This window comes from Oncorhynchus gorbuscha, linkage group LG14 (assembly GCF_021184085.1).
Source record: "Oncorhynchus gorbuscha isolate QuinsamMale2020 ecotype Even-year linkage group LG14, OgorEven_v1.0, whole genome shotgun sequence".
Classification (NCBI taxonomy): domain Eukaryota; kingdom Metazoa; phylum Chordata; class Actinopteri; order Salmoniformes; family Salmonidae; genus Oncorhynchus; species Oncorhynchus gorbuscha.
In genome coordinates, this window is record NC_060186.1 from 50270029 (window position 1) to 50292012 (window position 21984).

The 21984-nt window shown below is 42.3% G+C and overlaps 2 protein-coding genes across 3 annotated transcripts in view; both read right to left on the reverse strand.

Annotated features, from left to right (window-relative positions):
- The window catches only part of pex7 (peroxisomal biogenesis factor 7), a 29740-nt gene extending 13812 nt beyond the window's left edge, over positions 1-15928 (reverse strand). For both annotated transcript variants that reach the window (XM_046298321.1, XM_046298320.1), the window contains exons 1-7: positions 15586-15928; positions 15223-15280; positions 14938-15091; positions 14473-14550; positions 14246-14357; positions 5579-5685; positions 5060-5173 (exon numbers count right to left, since the gene is read on the reverse strand). In XM_046298321.1, the coding sequence (XP_046154277.1) occupies positions 5060-5173; positions 5579-5685; positions 14246-14357; positions 14473-14550; positions 14938-15091; positions 15223-15280; positions 15586-15691 (729 nt within the window). In that variant the 5' untranslated portion in view covers positions 15692-15928. The remainder of the gene's footprint in view (positions 1-5059; positions 5174-5578; positions 5686-14245; positions 14358-14472; positions 14551-14937; positions 15092-15222; positions 15281-15585) is intronic.
- A 2299-nt stretch (positions 15929-18227) lies between these two features.
- On the reverse strand, positions 18228-21678 carry LOC123995665 (hairy/enhancer-of-split related with YRPW motif protein 2-like). The gene is made up of 5 exons (XM_046299320.1): positions 21471-21678; positions 21018-21096; positions 20661-20744; positions 20423-20504; positions 18228-19904 (listed from the first exon to the last, which is right to left on the reverse strand). The coding sequence occupies exons 1-5, from the start codon at positions 21551-21553 to the stop codon at positions 19231-19233; spliced, it is 1002 nt and encodes a 333-aa protein (XP_046155276.1). The 5' UTR covers positions 21554-21678; the 3' UTR covers positions 18228-19230.
- Between the last annotated feature and the right edge of the window lie 306 nt (positions 21679-21984).

Here is a 21984-nt window from a genome sequence, read left to right on the forward strand (position 1 = left end):
TGGCTCCAGTGGGCAGGCGATCACCAACACTGGACAATTGAGGAGTGGAAATAAATCAAATCTAAATCTAAATTGCATTTGTTACATGCACCGAATACAATAGGTGTAGACCTAACAGTGAAATGCTTACTTACAAGCCCTTAACCAACAATGCAGTTAAGAAAAATAAGTGTTAACTTCTTCGAGATAGGGGGCGCTCTTTTAATTTTTGGATAAAAAACGTTCCCGTTTTAAACAAGATATTTTGTCACGAAAAGATGCTCGACTATGCATGTAATTGACAGCTTTGGAAAGAAAAAACTCTGACGTTTCCAAAACGGCAAAGATAATATCTGTGAGTGCCCCAGAACTAATGCTACAGGCGAAACCAAGATGAAATTTCATACAGGAAATGGTCCAGATTTTGAATGCGCTGTGTTCCAATGTCTCCTTATATGGCTGTGAATGCGCCAGGAATGAGCCTGCACTTTCTGTCGTTTCCCCAAGGTGTCTGCAGCATTGTGACGTATTTGTAGGCATATCATTGGAAGATTGACCATAAGAGACTACATTTACCAGGTGTCCGCCCGGTGTCCTCCGTCGAAATTATTGCGTAATCTCCAGTTCCATGCGCGTTTCCATTTTCTTCAGAGGAGAAAGTCAACTGCCACGAATGATTGATCATCGATAGATATGTGAAAAACACCTTGAGGATTGATTCTAAAAAACGTTTGCCATGTTTCTGTCGATATTATGGAGTTAATTTGGAAAAAAGTTCGCGTTGTAATGACTTAATTTGGGTTTTTTTCTTACCCAAACGTGATGAACAAAACGGAGCGATTTGTCCTACACAAATAATATTTTTGGTAAAACTGAACATTTGCTCTCTAACAGTCTCCTCATTGAAAACATCTTCAAAGGTAAATTATTTTATTTGAATGCTTTTCTTGTTTTTGTGAAAATGTTGCATGCTGAATGCTAGGCTTAATGCTATGCTAGCTATCAATACTCTTACACAAATGCTTGTTTAGCTATGGTTCAAAAGCATATTTTGAAAATCAATAGGATCCCGGATACGGGATTGCTCATCGCAACAGGTTAAGCAAAAAATAGATAAAAAATTCAAGTAACAAATAACTAAACAGCAGCAGTAAAATAACAGTAGCGAGGCTATATACAGGTGGTACCGGTAAAGAATCAATGTACGGGGGCACCGGTTAGTTGAGGTAATTCAGGTAATATGTATATGTAGGTAGAGTTAAAGTGACTATCCATAGATAATAAACAGAGTAGCAGCAGCGTAAAAGAGGAGGGCAATGCAAATAGTCTGGGTAGCCATTTGATTAGCTGCTCAGGAGTCTTATGGCTTGCAGGTAGAAGCTGTTAAGTCTTTTGGACGTAGACTTGGCACTCTGGTTCCGCTTGCCGTGCGGTAGCAGAGGGAACAGCCTATGACTAGGGTGACTGGAGTCTTTTAGGGCCTTCCTCTGACACCGCCTGGTCCGACGAATCCGAGTTCTTGTTGCGTCATGCTGATGGCAGAGTCAGGATTTGGCGTAAGCTGCATGAATCCATGGACCCATCCAGCCTGGTGTCAATGGTACAGGCTGGTGGTGGTGGTGTAATGGTGTGGGGAATGTTTTCCTGGCACACCTTAGGTCCCTTGATACAAAATGAGTAATGTTTCCATTCCCCAAAGAATTCAGGCTGTTCTAGAGGCAAAGGGCGGTCTGACACGGTACTAGATAGGTATACCTAATAAACTGACCACTGAGTATATATCTTGTCATAAGCGCAAAATGACTGCAAAAGAAACAGGTTGGAAAGTAAATTCTCATCAAATTAAATGGGGAGTCTGACTGAAACAAGGGTCAAATCGGCCTTTCTTTGTAAATTAGTGTTTTAATTTGTTGATAAAATGTAACACATGATTGTTTGGTTGCGGGTCAAAGGGCCAAAATGCGGAACTGTCCCACACAATCCGGGACAGTTGGTCACCCTGGTGAGGGGGGAAATTGTGTGTGTGTGCCAGCCACACACACAACCATGACAAAACACTTTTACCTTTACACATCTTTCAAGTTTGGGCTTTGATGTTGTTAAATGAAAGCAATCAAATCTCCGCTCGTATCTACAGTATATTACCTTTCCAATATGGAAAAGCACAAGGGATTTGCCAAGCGCTTTTCCATTTACTTTGAGCACTCTTTTCAGTGTCCTTCGCAGACTTTGCTGATATGCTGTATTTGTAACATCACATAGACTTGCAGCCTTAAGAAAATCTATACCTGATGGCAGGGTTCACAAACACACTGGAAATCTCAAGATGAGGTCCACTACGAACACCTTGCATCTATTGATTACCCATGCATGCTAAAAAGCTGTCCTGAAAACACTGGACTTCCTGATGGTGTTGTAGCTAGCTCCAGCTGCTTATGTGATGTTAAAGTGTGTGGCAGGGTGATTCCCCATTGTTAAGAGGAGTGAGAATCACATGGATCCATGTGATGAGGGGCCAATGAGGTCTAGAAACCTGCTGGGCCGTCTGTCGGGGGGCTGGGTGAAGTCAATTCTGTTTAATCTAACTAATTGGTGGTTGTTAGACTGGACATGGTAGCTAAGGCCCGTCGACCAACCCATCCAAGCATCCAACCCACCACCTCTCTCTCAAAATCCATTAAAAAGATCTTGGAGGAGAGAAAATAAAATCTATAGCTGTCACCACAGCAGGACCTGTGAGCAGGGCCAGTGTACTGCAAAGCTGCCAAGGATCCCATCAGACCGTACTGTACTGTGCTTGTTAACTCCATTCAGCTAAGTGCTTTGATCACACCAGAACCATCTTTCCAGAACAGGTTGCTAGGCAGGCAGGTAAGGGAGGGAAGCTGTGCTGTCGAGTATTGCTGAGCTGTTTCCAACAGCTGGCAATTAGCTAACATAATTTAACACAGTGGAAAAGCCTTTTCTTGGAACTGAGAGGATGATGTAGGGCTGGATGATATGGCCAAAATACAGTGCCTTGCGAAAGTATTCGGCCCCCTTGAACTTTGAGACCTTTTGCCACATTTCAGGCTTCAAACATAAAGATATAAAACTGTATTTTTTTGTGAAGAATCAACAACAAGTGGGACACAATCATGAAGTGGAATGATATTTATTGGATATTTCAAACTTTGTTAACAAATCAAAAAATGAAAAATTGGGCATGCAAAATTATTATTATTATTGTTGATTCTTCAAAAAAATACAGTTTTATATATTTATGTTTGAAGCCTGAAATGTGGCAAAAGGTCTCAAAGTTCAAGGGGGTCGAAAACTTTCGCAAGGCACTAAAGACTTCAAATGGGCCAAACAATGGCCTCCCGAGTGGCGCAGAGGTCGAAGACATCTACTTTGTGCATGACACAATACATTTTTCCAACAATTGTTTACAGACAGATTATTGCACCAAGGCCTACCTTCAAACTCAGTGCCTCTTTGCTTGACATTATGGGAATATCAAAAGAAATCAGCCAAGACCTCAGAAATAAATTGTAGACCTCCACAAGTCTTGTTCATCCTTGGGAGCATTTTCCAAACGCCTGAAGGTACCACGTTCATCTGTACAAACAATAGTACGCAAGTATAAACACCATGGCACCACGTAGCAGTCATACCACTCAGGAAGGAGACGTGTTCTGTCTCCTAGAGATTAATGTTCTTTGGTGTGAAAAGTGCAAATCAATCCCAGAACAGCAGCGAAGGACCGTGTGAAGATGCTGGAGGAAATGGGTACAAAAGTATCTATATCCACAGTAAAACGAGTCCTATATCGACATAACCTGAAAGGTCGCTCAGCATGGAAGAAGCCACTGCTCCAAAACCACCATTAAAAAGCCAGACTACGCTTTGCAATTGCACATGGGGACAAAGATAATACTTTTTTGAGAAATGTCCTCTGGTCTGATGAAACAAAAATAGAACTGTTTGGCCATAATGACCTTCGTTATCTTAAGAGGAAAAAGGGGGAGGCTTGCAAGCCGAAGAACCCCATTCCAACCGTGAAGCACGGGGGTGACAGCATCATGTTGTGGGGGTGCTTTGCTGCAGGAGGGACTGGTGCACTTCATAAAATAGATGGCATCACGAGGTAGGAAAATTATGTGGATATATTGAAGCAACATCTCAAGTGATCAGTCAAGAAGTTGAAGCTCGGTTGCAAATGGGTCTTCCAAATGGACAATGACCCCAAGCATACTTCCAAAGTTGTGGCAAAATGGCTTAAGGACAACAAAGTCAAGGTATTGGAGTGGCCATCACAAAGCCCTGACCTCAATCCTATAAGATGTGTGGGCAGAACAGAAAAAGCATGTGTGAGCAAGGAGGCCTACAAAACTGACTCAGTTACACCAGCTCTGTCAGGAGGAATGGGCCAAAATTCACCTAACTTATTGTGGGAAGCTTGTTGAAGGCAAACCGAAACGTTTGACCCAAGTTAAATAATATAAAAGGCAATGCTACCAAATACTAATTGAGTGCATGTAAACTTCTGACCCACTGGGAATGTGATGAAAGAAATAAAAGCTGAAATAAATCATTCTCTCTACTATTATTCCGACATTTCACAATCTTAAAATAAAGTGGTGATCCTAACTGACCTAGGACAGGACATTCTTACTAGGATTAAATCTTGTCGCCAGGTCCCTTTACCCCTATACATATCTACCTCCATCACTCCAGTATCCCTGCACATGTAAATATGGTATTGGATCTGACTTTTTCAACATTTCCTGTATATAGTATGCTTGCTTACTTAATAACTTTGTGTATTTCATATTTCCTATTCTTATTTCTTTTTTTCAAGTAATAAATTGTTATTGATTATCCCATTGTTGGGTATTGAGTTTGAAAGAAAGGCATTTCACTGTATTTGTGCATGTGACATTAAAACTTGAAACTAACAAACCAAATATTGAAATATCGTTATGTAAGGTCAAGTAAAAATCCAAACCGGTCCGTGCATCAACAACGGTATATAGTAAAATACGGTTTACCGCCCAGCCCTAGTATGGTGTATGGGTGAGAAGGAATGCTTCATTACCTTTACTCTTCGTATGGCGTAGGAATGGCCTCGTAGGCGTGACAGAGGCTGCCGGACATTCCGTAAGTCCCACACACACAGGCTACAGTCCACTGCTCCGGTTACTATCACATTCTGAGGACAGCCCAGACAGAGTGGGTTAAACAAGTATCCCAAACGTACATACTGTACTAACACAGGCATGTTATTAACTGTAATTATAATTAGGGGAGATTCATATGAATCTTTATGGCAAGAAATGCTGAAGACCTTTTACAACCTATAGAGGTCTTCTCACATATAAATATGCAACATCATTCATAACAATGACAGTGAGGCTAGTATATAGCAGAGGTGATTGTACAGTATCTCTGTTCTCAATTCCAGGATGGGTTTTATTCATGGTTGAAGCGTTGGCATTTTAAACCTAAATGTCTTTAGGTCCACTTCATAAACTCCTGCTTCCAAGCGTCAAATTAAATGTTTTGGGTTGAGGTTTTAACAGTGGGGGGGCTGTACTGTAGTAAAGTACCTCGGTACCTGATCGTATTTGCACCAGTCACAGCTGAGGATCTCTGCCTTGTGGGCTGGGATGGCCAGCCTGCACCTCCCTGTCTTCACATCCCACACTCTCAGTGTCCCGTCCCCTGGTGACAAAAGACAAGACTTGATTCAGGGTTGAAAGGGTCACAGACACAGGCAACCATGCTGTTCTAGTCATGACTCACACTTCCACAGTTAACTGTACCCACACTCAGCCTCCCTCCCATAATCTACCACAGGGTTTTGGACCATAACGCTCATTTCAAGGGCCACCTCTCCCTCCACAGAGGAAGGAAGGCAGGCAGGCAGCAGCCCCAATTCCCCCTGGCTCATCCTGGATCAGATACAGGACCAGGGACATGGGAATGTGGCCCTGCCTGCCAAGGGACTGCGACACTCATCGGCACAACGACAGCCAGATGGAAGCATTTTAAGAGGGTCTGGGCAAGATGCTCTCACTATCCACCCACCCTCCCTCCCTCCCTCCATCCATCCCCCTCCATCCATCCTCCCTCTCCTCTTTCTTTAACACACACACACTCAGACCCAAGCTGGAAGGGGTGTCCTGGTGAGATTGTAACAATGGGTTTTTAGGCCACTCCCTCTGCAGTCTGCAGTGAATGACCTCGGCCGGGTGTTCAGTGTCTATTACAAGTATCAATGGAAACCTGCTGAGTCAGCTCCAAAGCCTAATGCCAACTTCACACCATTTCACCCTATACAATTCTACACTACAGCATACTACAATACAGCAAAATCAAGGTTTACATTTCAATGTTTTTTTGCATTTCCCATCTAGTCATAAATACAGCTTAAATATGAATCTAGAGGCTTAAATATTATGATTAAATACTTTATACCTGTACATACAGGTAAAAAGTGTTAAATACATGTTGTTACTGTGTATTCATTTGTGATATTTGAAATTAAGACTTATTTTTCAACTCTGCCATTTCCATTGGAAATATGTTTACATACTGTATCAGCATTGGATTATTGTGGTTTGAAAGAAACCCTCTAGACATTCTATAATGAATAGGTGGTCTATTCAAGCAAAACACTTTTACAGCCCCATGCCATTTCCATGGAACACATATCTTGCAGTAAAGCTGGGACAATAAACCCTCAATTATCGACACCAACCATACCGATCACTTATCGCAGACATTTTGCTGACATTGTTCAGTACGATAAGTAGCCCGTACTAGAGAAATGTGAAGTTTGAAATTAAATACGTTTGCTAATATGGGTGATTGTTAATGTGACAATTGATTTTTTAAAAATTGAACCTTTATTTAAACTAGGCGAGTCAGTTGAGAACAAATTCTTATTTACAATGACGGCCTGCCCCCGCCAAACCCAGGCGACGCTGGGCAATTTGTGCGCCGCCCTATGGGACTCCCAATCACGGCTGGATGTGATGCCTGGATAACTTGATGGCTACAAGCATCAAACTAGTAGTAGCAGTTTAAAGGATAATAAAATAAAAACTGTGGAGCATATTAATGTTATAAATATATTGTTCTATTTATAGTTATGTCATCAATTCAGGCGATTTATCGCTATATGGATATTTGTCCATATCGCCCAGCTCAAGCTTGCAAGTCAACATAAGGTCGGGTAAATGTGGTTTGAAATATGTCCAGTCATTCTGGAATAAAGAGTTGGTCTGTTTGCAGCAAAACACTTCCACTAATTAACCTGATCGATCTGTGGTCATCCACTTGGAAGAGCAACTCATTGCATTGTAAAGCGGTGTGGAGCCGGTCACAAGGCATTGCCTTAACTTCTTTGGCATCTCTTCTGTGAAATCCATCTAATTCTGTGAAGTCCATCTAAATTCAGAAAAAGTCATCCAAATCTAGGTGAAATACGTGCATACTGAGCTTTACTCTCCGTCCTAGTCTGCACTGCATCACAGCATTATGCTAAACCACATTCTGTCGCTCTCAATGTCATGGAACACTGGTCACTTTAATGGTTACAAACCCACTTCATATGTATATACTGTATTCTAGTCGAGGCCTATCCTATTTAACTATTGCTGTACATATACCATTCCATCCTGCGTATTCTACAGATATACTAAACTGAACAAAAATATGAATGCAACATGTAAAGTGTTGGTCCCATGTTTCATGAGCTGAAATAAAAAGATCCCAGAAATGTTCCATATGCACAAAAAGCTTATTTATCTCAATTTTTTTTACACCCCTGTTAGTGAGCATTTCTCCTTTGCCAAGATAATCCATCCACCTAATAATAATAATAATAATAATAATAAATGCCATTTAGCAGACGCTTTTATCCAAAGCGACTTACAGTCATGTGTGCATACATTTTACGTATGGGTGGTCCCGGGGATCGAACCCACTACCCTGGCGTTACAAGCGCCATGCTCTACCAACTGAGCTACAGAAGGACCACCTGACAGGTGTGGCATATCAAGAACGGCTCAAACAGCATGATCATTACATAGGTGCACCTTGTGTTGGGGACAATAAAATGCCACTCTAAAATGTGAAGTTGTGTCACCCAACACAATGCCTCAGATGTCTCAAGTTTTGAGGGAGCATGCAATTTGCATGCTGACTGCAAGAATGTCCACCAGAGCGTTTGCCAGAGAATTTAATGTTAATTACACTACCATAAGCCATCCTGATAGGCTGGGCCTGGCTCCCCAGTGGGTGGCCCTGGCTCTGAAGTGGGTGGGCAGGCTATGCTCTCCCAGACCCAACCATGGCTGCACCCCTGCCCAGTCATGTGAAATCCATGGAGGCCACTGTGATTTTGGGGACCTTCAATGCTGCACACATTTTCTGGTACCCTTCCCCAGATCTGTGCCTCGACGCAATCCTGTCTCGGAGCTCTACGGACAATTCCTTCGACCTCATGGCTTGGTTTTTGCTCTGATATGCACTTTCAACTGTGCGATCCTACATACAGTGCATTTGGAAAATGTTCAGACCCCTTGACTTTTTTCACATTTTGTTACAAATGTATTTAACATAAAGAACTGAAATATCACATTTACATAAGTATTCAGACCCTTTACTCAGTACTTTGTTGAAGCACCTTTTAGCAGAGATTACAGCCTCGAGTCTTCTTGTTATGACGCTACAAGCTTGGCACACATGGATGTGGGGAGTTTCTCCCATTTTTCTCTGCAGATCCTCTCAAGGTCTTTCAGGTTGGATGGGGAGTGTCGCTGCACAGCTATATTCAGGTCTCTGGCTTAATTTTTGCTTTGACATGCACTGTCAACTGTGAGACCTTAAATAGACAGGTGTGTGCCTCCCCAAATCATGTCCAATCAATTGAATTTACCACAGGTGGACTCCAATCATAGCAAAGGGTTTGAATACTTGTGTAAATAAGATATTTCTGTAAGCAAATGATTTAATACATTTTAGAATAAGGCTGTAATGTAACAAAATGTGGAAAAGGGAAAGGGGTATGAATGCTTTCTGAATGCACTGTATACACACACATGGTCAAACGTCTGGACACACCCACTCATTCAAGGGTTTTTCTTTATTTTGTAAATAAAGAATTGTAGAATAATAGTGAAGACATCAAAACTATGAAATAACACATATGGAATCATGTAGTAACCAAAAACGTGTTAAAAAGGTGGATTCAAAGTAGCCACCCTTTGCCTTGATGACAGCTTTGCATACTCTTGGCATTCTCTCAACCAGCTTTGCCTGGAATGCTTTTCCAACAGTCTTGAATGTGTTCCCACATATGCTGAGCACTTGTTGGCTGCTTTTCGTTCACGCTGTGGTCCAACTCATCCCAAACCATCTCAATTGGGTTGAGGTTGGGTGATTGTGGAGGCCAGATTATCTGACACAGCACTCCATCACTCTCCTTATTGGTCAAATAGCCCTTACACAGCCTGGAGGTGTGTTGGGTCATTGTCTTCTTGAAAAACAAATGACAGCCCCACTAAGCGCAAACCAGGTGGGATGGCAAATCGCTGTGGAATACTGTGGTAGCAAAGCTGAAGTAGCCAAGTGTGCCTTGAATTCTAAATGAATCTGTCCACTTTACGTTCCCATTAACGAAGAGAGGCAGCAACTCACAGACTAACTCCCACTGTCACTCCTATTGACTGAAACCACTGCAGAAATGAATTCCTTGATGGCTTTTCAGGACGCAGCGGAACAAAAAAAACGTTGCCAATTATGAAAGTGAATCACGGCGAAAGGGAGGAGATGAATGAAAATTGTTAAAGAGTTTCTTTGTGATTAGTTAGGTCAATATTCAGTGTTTGGGATGACCTAGATGCTGGTGTTTGATAGCAACTTTGCTTTTTTTTGGTTCGCTCAGGGCTCGACTCACATTTTTAATTACAGTGAAATGGATCCATGGTGGAGATTGCAGCCTCACAAAGCCACTTGCCTGTAAAGCTCCCCTTCATCCCTGCCAAGATGCTGCAAGCAGGCAGGGCTTGTCGCCGTGGCCCATCTTGGAGGAGCGAGAGAGAGAATATGGGAGTTCCAGATAAGCACTAATCAGCAAGTGTCAGCATTGTGTGCCTCCCCCCATCCCATCCCCCCCCCCCCCCCCCCGGGGATGTTGAGCAGAGGATGTGTACGTTTTGGTTCTACAAAGCTGTATTTATATTAACATTCAATAATCAAGGAATTGCATTCAATCTTGCACCATTCGATCAATTATCAGTTATAAACATGTATTTGTCTTCTTGATATGCGGCCTGCAGCCTGATCTATTTAGCCTGTGAACACATGACAGACAGTTGTTGGTCAGAGCACATGTCCATAGTCACCGGAAGAGCGCGTACTGTATTAATCCTGCTGTAGAATTAATTACAGCCAGCAGGTGAAACAAACAAAAAAATAACGAGTCACTCAGAAAAACTAGTCATGACTATCGAGTGAGTAAAAAGAGTCATTCAAAAATAACGAATTGTTCGTGAACAGCACATCACTTACCCACGTGTGGCTGCTTTTAAGGAACACAGCTTATATAATATAGAAAACGCAATCATCCATTTATATGCCACTGATATATCCCTAAAAAACCTAGCCAATCCAGAGTTTGCGTAACCGAGTGTGGATTTAAATACTGTGCTTTTGGAAAGCTGTAAGGCAGCTTTGACAATATGCAGTTCTGGATCAAGTGTCTAACTGCAGGTTCTGGCTTCTGCGGGTGTGGGGTTACCACCAGAACTCACTCACGTCGCATCCATTACTATGTACCCCTGCTGAGGCAGCATCCTGCAAACCTCTCTCTCCCATCTCCTCTCGCATCCCATGGACCAATACAGCTGTGCTGTGTGATCTGTGTGCATGCCTCACAGCCCTCCTATTGATTCTCACCCACTTCTCATTACCTGCTTGGTAACACCTTCAGTGTCAAGGTTTTAAAAGGAAAACGGGGACCTTCCATCAACACTTTGCTGTGTTATCATAGCTAATGGCTCTCGGGGTAGGCTGCCTTATTGAGCGAGATGCAGAGAGCGAAGGATAAGAACCTACCAGGGTCTGTGTGTGTGTAGTGGGGTGAGGGGGCTAGCCCCTGAAGCTAGGTAAAAAATGTCTCACACACTAAAACCATTCTTCACAGTCTTCACAATTATTATATTGTTCTACTGTGCCCCCTTCATGGCAGATCATTGGGGGATCATGTGCAGGGTATATTAAGGAAGAAATACGCAACATCATCATGGGGTAAAAATCTGGTACATTTGACCAGATGTATCATATTTTGATATCAAACCAGCGGCAATCACCAGAACAGATATGATTATGTGATTTCAGTCAATCTTCACATACACTGAACAAAAATATAAACGCAACATGCAACAATTTCAACATGTTTACTGAGGTGCAATTCGTAGAAGGAAATCAACCAATTGATATGAATTCATTAGGCCCTAATCTATGGATTTCACATGACTGGGAATACGGATATGTATCTGTTGGTCACAGATACCTTCAAAAAGGTAGGGGTGTGATCAGAAAACCAGTCAGTATCTGGTATGACCACTACTTGCCTCATGCAGCACGACACATGTGCTTCGAATACAGTCGATTGTGGCCTGTGAAATATTGTCCCATTCCTCGTCAATGGCTGTGCCAAGTTGCTGGATATCGGCAGGAACTGGAACATGCTGTCGTACACGTTGATCCAGAGCATCCCAAACATGCTCAGTGGGTGCCATGTCTGGTGAGTATGCAGGACATGGAAGAACTGGGATATTTTCAGCTTCCAGGAATCGTGTACAAATTGCTATGACATGGGGCTGTGCCTTATCATAGTGAAACATGAGGTGATGAGGAGGATAAATGGCACAACAATTGGCTTCAGGATCACATCATGGTATCTCTGTGCATTCAAATTGTCATCGATAAAATGCAATTGTGTTCATTGTCCGTAGCTTATGCCTTCCCATACCATAACCCCACCAACACTATGGGGCACTCTGTTCACAACATTGACATCAGCAAACCCTTCGCCCACATGACACCATACACATTGTCTGCCATCTGCCTGGTACAGTTGAAACCGAGATTCATCTGTGAAGAGCACAGCCCACTGAAGTCGGTTATGATGCTGAACTGCAGAAAGGTCAAGATCTTTGGTGAGGACAACGAGCGCGCAGAAGAGCTTCCCCGAGGGGAAGGTTGTGCAGAAATTCTTTTGTTGTGCAAACCCAGAATTTCATCAGCTGTCCAGGTGGTTGGTCTCAGACAATCCCGCAGGTGAAGAAGACTGATGTGGAGGTCCTGGGCTGGCATGGTTACACATGGTCTGCAGTTGTGAGGCCGGTTGGAACGTACTGCCAAATCCACTAAAATTATGTTGGAGGTGACTTATGGTAGAGAAACTAACATTCAATTGTCTGGCAACAGCTCTGGTGGACATTCCTGCAGTCAGCATGCCAATTGCATGCCCCCTCAAAACACAAGACATCTGTTGCATTGTGTTGTGCGACAAAAGTGCACATTTTAGAGTTGCCTTCTGTCCCCAACACAAGGTGCACCTGTGTAATGATCATGCTGTTTAATCAGCTTCTTGATATGCAAAGGAGAAATGCTTGGCAAAGGAGAAATGCTCACTAAAAGGGATGTGCATATGAAAAGCTTTTTGTGTGTATGGAACATTCCTGGGATCTTTTACTTCAACTCATGAAACATGGGACCAACACATTACATGTTACGTTTATATTTTTGTTCAGTATAATTCCCCCAACTCTTACAAAGGTAAATATACCCTCTATCAAATCATTGTTATTCATGATCTTTGAAACGTGTTTGACTAGAAATAGGCGTACAGCATTCCCTTATAAAACTAAATTTTTCTGATACATCTGTAAAAAGAGAGTAGATTCATAAAGAGTAGATTCATAAACCGCTAAACACCCTGGTGTTTAACGTTGTGTGTTCAATTTCAGTTTCGCACACAGAAAAATGTTAACATTGATACATGAACCCACTCAACCCAGTGAGCATATTTTGACGTCCCATGACCATTTTTTTGCGTGCTGGGATAGTACAATGGATTCACATCTTCTCTTGCGACTACTGAACTTTTCCCTGGCTGAACACTGGAACACAGACTGTAGGCTATGACAAGACAGCCCCTTATAAAAGAAAGTTATGACAGAGCAAACAGAGCCTGGTTAATTCTGATATGGTCTCCACAGAGAGGCTCTGATACCCATCAGGGCCCAAGACTTATCGGCGGTGACAAACCCTGTTAGCACCCAGCCCTAGAGTGCTGCGACTGGAAACTGACTGAGAGGGAGGACGCTGTAGGCTAAACCGCTCATGTTTAGATGAGATCACAGTGTGGCAACATGTATCTGTTTTCTAATAGAAACAATGTCATGTTCACGAGCAGCACAAGAGCACTATAGGTCGCATGATCCAGATAATTGATGGAGATAAGCGCTCATGCTTAGTGCAGGTTAAGTCCATTGATCTTTTGTTAAAGTCAATTTGTTAAGTTGTAACATACAAAACCTCTTTTCTTTGAATGTTTCAGGAGCACAGAAACTGTGGACAGTGCTTCATTGGCCCTCTAGCATAATATAAACAGCAATAATAATGAATGTAGGCCTTAACCTTTTAGAAGCATAAGTTACTATATTCTACTCTATAATTCAGAATTGAACAATAAGAAAATACTTACTATGAAAGCCTACAGCTGTACTGATTAACAGCAATTGTACACTGCTTCAGAGGCAGCGCGCCAGACCAGTGAATCAGAACTAGAGCTTTAGTGACACCATGTGGTTATGGTAAAGCATTACAATCAATTTCTGGATTTTAAAAAAAAACGGATTACAAATCAAATCCATTTTTATTTGTCACATGCGCAGAATACAACAGGCAGACCTTACCGTGACATGCTCATTTACAAGCCTTTAACCAACAATGAAGTTCAATAAATAGTGTTAAGAAAATATTTACTAAATAAACTATAATAAAAATATAATAAAAGAGTAACAATAAAATAACGAGGCTATATACTTGGGGTACCGGTACCGAGTCAATGTGCGGGGGGTACAGGTTATTCGAGGTTAATGAAAAGGTCACAAACCTTGTTCGACCAAAATAATTTAAATTCTACTTTAACTGATGAAATATCCGAAGCATTAGTGACCAAGGGAAGTGTAACTGTACTCACCTGATGCTGAAGCAAAGCACCCTGGGATGTGAGGAGACCACAGTGTGCTGTAGATGACCCCTTCATGACCCTGAAGGGTGCAGAGCGACTGGCCGCCACGGCTGAGATCCCACTGTTGGAATAACAACTTCACTCATAAAACAAAGCCATGCGATTTTTCATCCAATCCAGTTTGACGATCAGTGTGTGTGTGATGCCAATACTACCACCGCCATTTTGAAACACACCACTTTGGCTGTGCGGTCCCATGAGCCTGACACCACCAGGTTCTCCTCCCGGGTCTGACTCCAGTCTACAGAATAGACCTGGGAGAACAGGAAGTCCATCAACTAAAACTAGACTAGCAGCAAATGCGTCACATATGATAATGCATGGACCAGTCGGCTAATATAATAATAATAATATATGCCATTTAGCAGACGCTTTTATCCAAAGCGACTTACAGTCATGTGTGCATACATTCTACGTATGGGTGGTCCCGGGGATTGAACCCACTACCCTGGCGTTACAAGCGCCATGCTCTACCAAATGAGCTACAGAAGGACCACAGTGATAACATTGTCCTTTAGTAATTATACTGTACTTACAACAGTATTACAATGACGTATTGTAAGATGGAACCCTAAAATTGTATGCTTATAATAGTTACATTGGTAATATGATGATAAACTCATGCAAGGTAACAAGCCCACCTCTTGTGTGTGCTCTTTGAGCACCTGCAGTGGCCCGGGCTGGGGGTTGGCTGTGTCCCAGACCTGCAGAGACCCGTCTCCTCCTCCCGTCAACAGGATATGCTCATTACTCTCACTCCACGTCACGTCAAACAGACCATCATTCCAGTCAAAACTGCATGAGACAGAGGTAGCAATACGGGGAGAGGATGCATCAGCGTAGTTGTTTGAGTGACTGTTGAATGTGTGATGCATTGTTGTTAAACTGTGTCAGTATGAGAAATTCAATGTTGGAAAGTTGATGACCTTTTCACAAGAGAGATCCCGGTCTCGGTCTGCTCCAGCACAAGCAGTGTCCCACATCCTTGAGAACACACGCACACACACACACTTCATTAGAATGAATGCAAGTAAGCATTGCATTAAAGTGCAACAAGTTCTTGGTTTCATGATAACACTATGGAACCTAGCTAAAAACAATGGCTGTCATATTGTAATCGCCGACAGTAACCCACAATAAATACACACTTGCAGTCTCGAAACTCTCAACCCGTCAATCACAATGTGACATTTACCTGAGCCCTGCTCTTCGATTTTGTCGTGGCGAGATTAATTTATGAAATAGTCTACATAGATTAATTTATGAAATAGTCTACACCGTTTATTCACCTGCAATCCCATAATACTGGGATGTCGCACACGCCAACCGTGTTGGAATAAACGGTGATATCTCCACTGCATAGCCGTGTCGAGCTGGGAACTTGAATGTCTTCATAACCTCTCAAGTTGTTTGGTGAGTTGTACTATGTCACTGCCTCGTCAAACAGAGCAACACTTGGTTGTAATGTTTAACCTGCCCAAAATAGTTGTGTGCGCGCATAATTTTATGAAAATACAATAGGCTACACCGTAACAAAGCTTTGTTAATCAGGAACGTAAACATATATTGTTAATAAACATTCATCTCTAGTGTATGGTCTCCACACTTCCTCGTTTGCGAGATCGCCACGGAAGAACAAATATCACAAGCCTTCTGATTGGTGAGTGATTTTTTGCAAGCTCCTCATTGGTCGAATGGCTTTGAGCACTGATTTACTGATCCCAAATCAGCCCTTGTGTGATTTTTAAGGGGCATCGATTAACCTCACCCGGGTGCCCTGTAAGAGTGTTTGCCCGGGTAAAAGTTGATTGTATTTATTTTGGAACCGGTCTGACTCCCAAGCGTGAGCCAGGTGCCCCGTTCAAAGCACTTGGCGAAGTCGGCACAAAACAAAGTGCCGTAAGAGTATGTGGAGTAATGAGTAGGATTCTGTTATTCCATGCAAAATGGGTGGCTATTTAGCTTAATCTGCCTTCCCAATGAAAAGGAGTTAGACAATTCCAACATGTATTTTATGGAAAAGAGATATAGCCTGTGTTTATGGACGATGCACCATGCTGACGATGCACCATGCTGCCTTGTTGACAAAATGAACAAGCCGCATTTGAGTGGGAGCTCCTCCCTATCGTGTTTCGCCCTATGACATAACGGGTCTTTGCCTGGTGCCTCACCGTTCAGCATAATCGATACCCCCCATTATCAGCAAACGGCTGAACACATACTGAGGCTACAACTTGAATAATTGTATAGAACCTAGTCGTATATATTTTTGATTATCTTGGTTCTCTATGGTCCAAATTCATTATGGATTGGATAATGGATATCCAATGGTTGAATTAACTTCATCACACGGTGGCGACATTGCCGTGGGTGTCTGTAATCACTCACTTGAACGTATCAACCATCATTTACTTTATGTAATTTAAATAATCTTATTTGTCACCTGTAGTGTACCATTTCAAATGGTTAGGTTTCTTGTTTTTTGCTTGGTAACTTTATATGGTGTGATAAAACTCACTGAAAACAATCACAATGACTATTTTAATAATTCAAGAAAAGTCACTTGTTGCAACATGATCACACATGTTTAAAATGATAATAACAATTGTATGACTTAGATCATTTTGTTGAGTGTTCGGCAATTCAGGTTTGAAGTACAAAGTTACGTATTTAGGCCTCCTGACCTCGGCTTCATTTGAAGATATTTAATCAGTCTTAAATGTATGTAAGAACATGAAATCCGTTGAGTTATCGATGTGATTTTTATTTTTGGCGCATAAACTGGTAAAAATATTGTTATTAGGCTACGCCGCAAAAAAAGGGCACATTGATAACCGAGAGATTATGTGTAGCTACAGACACATTAAACTGATTAAAACAATTTCACAAAATAACTATAATCATATTGAATCGATAAACATTAGATGTAATACATTCTAAACGATGATGATGAAGCCTACTAAAAGGTGTGCAGACCAGCCCAGGCTAGCCCACAGCATCCGCCATTTGACGTTTCTGTGGTTCATGTGCGCCTTTGATTTATGACAGGACTTCAAAGCGCTCGCCCCGGCGTGAGAACCAGTCCGAAGCAAAGCATATAACCCGCGGATTTATGACCGAGCGCTGTTCCCATGATTGTCGGTGGGCAGCAGGCGCTGTTTGTCGTAATCCCCATTCACTTGGAAATGCTGATACTTTTTCTTTTAAGGAATTGAATGGTGTGACAGTGATTTACTAATGTAAATCTTTCTAACAGACCCAGGATAAAGAGAGTGGATTAGGCCAGCGTAAAGATCCATCTTGGGAGGAGTGACCAAAGTTGTTTTGCCTTTATACTTCTGTTCCAAACCAGCGGTTTGTCAGGGCTGTTGATACCCTGTATTCGCGTTGACAAGTTCTTTCTCCAAGGGAGAAATGGAACCAGACTCATTACAGATTCTATTTTTCCCCCTTTGAATAACATTAAGCATTGCCATAAGCTAACCAATGCAATCAACTAGAGGTGCAGTCTAAAAGTGACACAACAGTCACATGAAATGGATATATTTTAAAACGTCAAGGTCTATATGTCCCTGTACTAGATATAATTACAGAATAGGGTGAGTTGTTGATGGGAAAGGCTAGAGACATTTTGGTGACTGATTTACAACTCTGTGTATAGGCTACCAGACAGTGCCAGACGGTGCCAGTTATGCAATTATACTTATGTGTGTCTCTCTTAGGGAGTTTTGTTTTGTCTCAAAAACAAATAGCAGGAAAGATGAATATTTTCCCTCACCAAAAGACTGAACATATACTTTGTGGTCTTCAATTTGTGACTTGTAAAAATCAAATCAAAAGCTTTTAATATGGTACTATAGTATTGGCAGTGGTACACACACTGGTTCCATTGATCTGTGGTGAAACAAAGAAGAATATACTCGCGAGTGGCCAAATATTCAAAAAGAAAAGTTTAATCAGTGACATCCATAGAGGGCTGTTTGCAAAGAAACGGTTATATAAAAATACAAGTTATACTAGTATCATTCAACTCCAGTTGGAACTGGGATGTGATGTGTTGTTTTTGTACAGTCTAAAGAAAAAAAGCTCCTGTCATGTTTCCAGCAGCAAATTGAAGTGCTCATACCAAATATGTCCTCCTCCATCTTCAATATAGCTTCCAGTTCATCTAATATTCATACATATTTACAAACGTGTTAGTTCATGGATTTGAGCAGATACACACTACATTGATTCATGTGTTTACTTATTATATCCAAAACCTGTGTGGTTCTAATAATAATAATAATAATAATGGTTCTTCCTCCAATGTCCTTCATCTGATTGATTGGAGCAACTCCAAACTAAAGACACTGCTTTGTGATTGTTAATCACACTATTTTCCACCAAGAGTTGAGATCGAAGCAAAACAAAACTTCTGCTGGATTTCGTTTCCATTTCTCAAATTCTGAAAATATTGCTCATTAACAATGTGAATTAAAAAGCCAATGTTGGGGAAACACGTGCTCTAAAGCAATAGTGACAGTGAAGACAATTATGAAAACAAACTGACACTGAAGAGGGGGGAAATGGAGTCTAGAGATGTCTAATTTGAGTGCTGTTCTTTAATAAAAATAAAACATTAGTATATTTTAAGTGGATCTAATTATCCTCTCTCTCTCTCCCTCTCTCTCTCTCTCTCTCTCTCTCTCTCTCTCTCTCTCTCTCTCTCTCTCTCTCTCTCTCTCTCTCTCTCTCTCTCTCTCTCTCTCTCTCCCATGAGAGAGCTTGCATGCATGTGCTCTGAATTTGCACACAGCCAGAAATGAAATAAGCTGGTGGAATAAAAGTCCATGGACACAAAAAAGCCATAGTTAATAAAACAATATTGTTCCTTTATCTGTATGGTGTGGATGGCCTCCAGCCACACTGAGACCTTGTAAAAGTCGAACACTTTAAAAGGCTCCCACTTCTGTTCCCCAAGGTCTGTATGGTTTGCTGCTGCCCTCTCGGTCTCTGCTCTGCTGTGAAGTGGATGTGGTGGAAATGGAGGGGCACACAGCTGAAGCTACCATAGACGCTGTGCTGCTCACACTGTGAGGTGTGAAGATGGGGAATCCTCCGGGAAAGGACAGGGGGAAAGTCTGGGCCGCGGCAGCAGCGGCCGCCGCGTGAACGGTTGCCGAGAGCGACAGGAGGGAGGTGGAGAGTGGGGGGACGCAGGGTGCCACGCTGCCATTAGAGGGCGCCCTTTGAGAAGAGTCAGTGTGGGCGAAGGTGGCTGTTAGTAGGGCCGAGCCGCGCTGGGGCACCTCCACAGACAGTCTGCTGGTGGCGCTGTCTGAGGAGGGCAGTCCACTCTGTTGGAGGAAGGCGGCGGGGAGCGGGTGGAAGGCTGCGGTCCAGTGGTGAGGGGGGAGCACCTGCTGGTGGTGTGCCATGGATGAAGTCATGGCAGCTGCCTCTCTCTGAGACGCGCAGGTGCTGAGGTGGGAGACCAGGCGCACGCGCAGTGGGTCAATGCTGTCTAATCCCTCCACAGAGCTCAGGTACCTGGCTACCTCCGTCAGACACTCCCTGAAGCCCACGCTCATGAAGTCCATAGCCAGGGAATGGGCATCAAAATACCCTAGAGAGACAAACAGACAGAGGAGTGACAGTGAAAATATGAATGCCAAGCAACTATAAATGCTGCTGGTCCCTCTAACGAGCTGTAATGTAGCCAGCAGCTGCTGATGGGATGAAGACTAAATGGTGTGGGATCGATACACACTGGTCCCCTAGGCTGACCATTAGGGCTCCGGCTGTGCCTCCAGGCATAAGCTTAACAGTCTGGGATTGTGCTGGGATGATTGTATGTTTGTTTTGTCTCCCCAGTGCACCCGTTTTTACACTCGCTGGAAACTCCAAACAAACCACCAACAGGGCAGCCTGTGAATGCAGCCTCCTCTCCTCCCACGGATTTATGAAAGCAAACACAATGCAGGGTCAAGTGCTCCTTTTGTCCCAGCATCGCTTTCCCACGAGTTCAACCCTGCCATTAGCATTGATTTCCACTCCTTTAATCTTGTCAAAGGGGTCTGCTTGCAAGGATTTCACTCCACAGTATGGTAGAGAGCAGTTAGAAGCAGCCAGTGAACTCCTTACCTTTACCGCCAGTGGTCTGCAGCATCTTTAGGTGATCCACTGTCATCTGCAATATTTCGGCTTTCTCTAATTTGGCAGAACCCTGCAAGGAGCAACAGGATGTATGAAGCTTAAAACTCTCAGGTCTTTTGATGAATAAAAGACAGACAAAATGACCTTATCTGTTATTGTTTTGATGAAAATTAAACTTTTGTGTAAGTTCCATTTAGAAATCAGAGCGGATATAATTTAAACTCACTTGTTTTTCAAATGCAGTTGGAACAAGTCGACGTAACTCTGATAAACTATTATTGATTCGATCCCTCCGTCTCTTCTCGATGATCTGGGATAGACAATTATATTATTGCATACTTGAAAATATAACAATTCAAGGCCTAATAATAATAATAATAATAATGTTAACAATAACGTGACAATAATGAAATACATGTTTAAATAATAAGTAATAAATAATACAGTAATGAATAATACAGTAATAAATAATACAGTAATAAATAATACAGTAATAAATAATACAGTAATAAATAATACAGTAATGAATAATAAGCAATACATAATAACAATGATGGTAATAAACTACTCAATAAATAATTACCCCTCTTCGTTTTTTTCTTGCCATAACTTGAGTTGTTGTTGTTGGGGAGCCACATCTAATAAACGATCCATTGCTGTGCCTGTATGGGACAAACATAATCGATATGTTTTACTCAAAATAATATTTTTATTTTGCGAATGAGCAATTATCCAAACCACACAGTTTACTGTGTGTAATGTATGCATAAAACACTCATGTAGCCTGCACTGATCAAGGAAGAGTCTCCTATATATTCAAAATACATTGGAGAGAATTCTCCAAAATTGCCTGGATGTGTTCACGAACCACATATCAAGGTGAGAATTTGCACTTGTCACCTGAAGGTTGACACCAGAACAAAACGTTTTCGCTTTTGCTAAACTTTTCTCAACTTAAAGTTTCATCAACGTTTCCCATGTGGCGCACAAGCGGAAAATGTGACTAATCTAATCCAAATCATTTTTATGAACTTACCCAGAATAATTATTCTCACTGCCGACATCAATAGTTTCATCCATGTCGCTGTCAGAAGTACTATCATCACAAGGCCTTTTCATGGTGATGGCGAGAGTATGTCTTCACTAATGTCTCAGTGGATCGGTGCGCGGCCAGGTAGACTGATGACTGGTGCCTATACAATTCCCTCTGTACAGCTTTCCCACGAACCGTTGGAGCCTCATTCACTGATGCAGGGCAGCGTAGCCGCCTACGTCCTGCTTGGGAACACCCACAGTAGAAAAAACACGCCCCGAGCCACTGAGCAATGACGAGGGAGAAGTTTGTGCCGCGGCGCTGAACCAAGTTCCCTAGATAATTGGCTCTGCCCAATTTTAGTCGGCCTACTGTTTAAAACACCCGCGGGCTGCGAAAAGCGTGAGAAACTGTTTACAGCAACGCGTACTGTGACAAAACATACACAGGACATAGCGCACTGTGTCAACCATAACAGAACATATGTGTACGGCAGGGAATATTCAATTAGGCTACA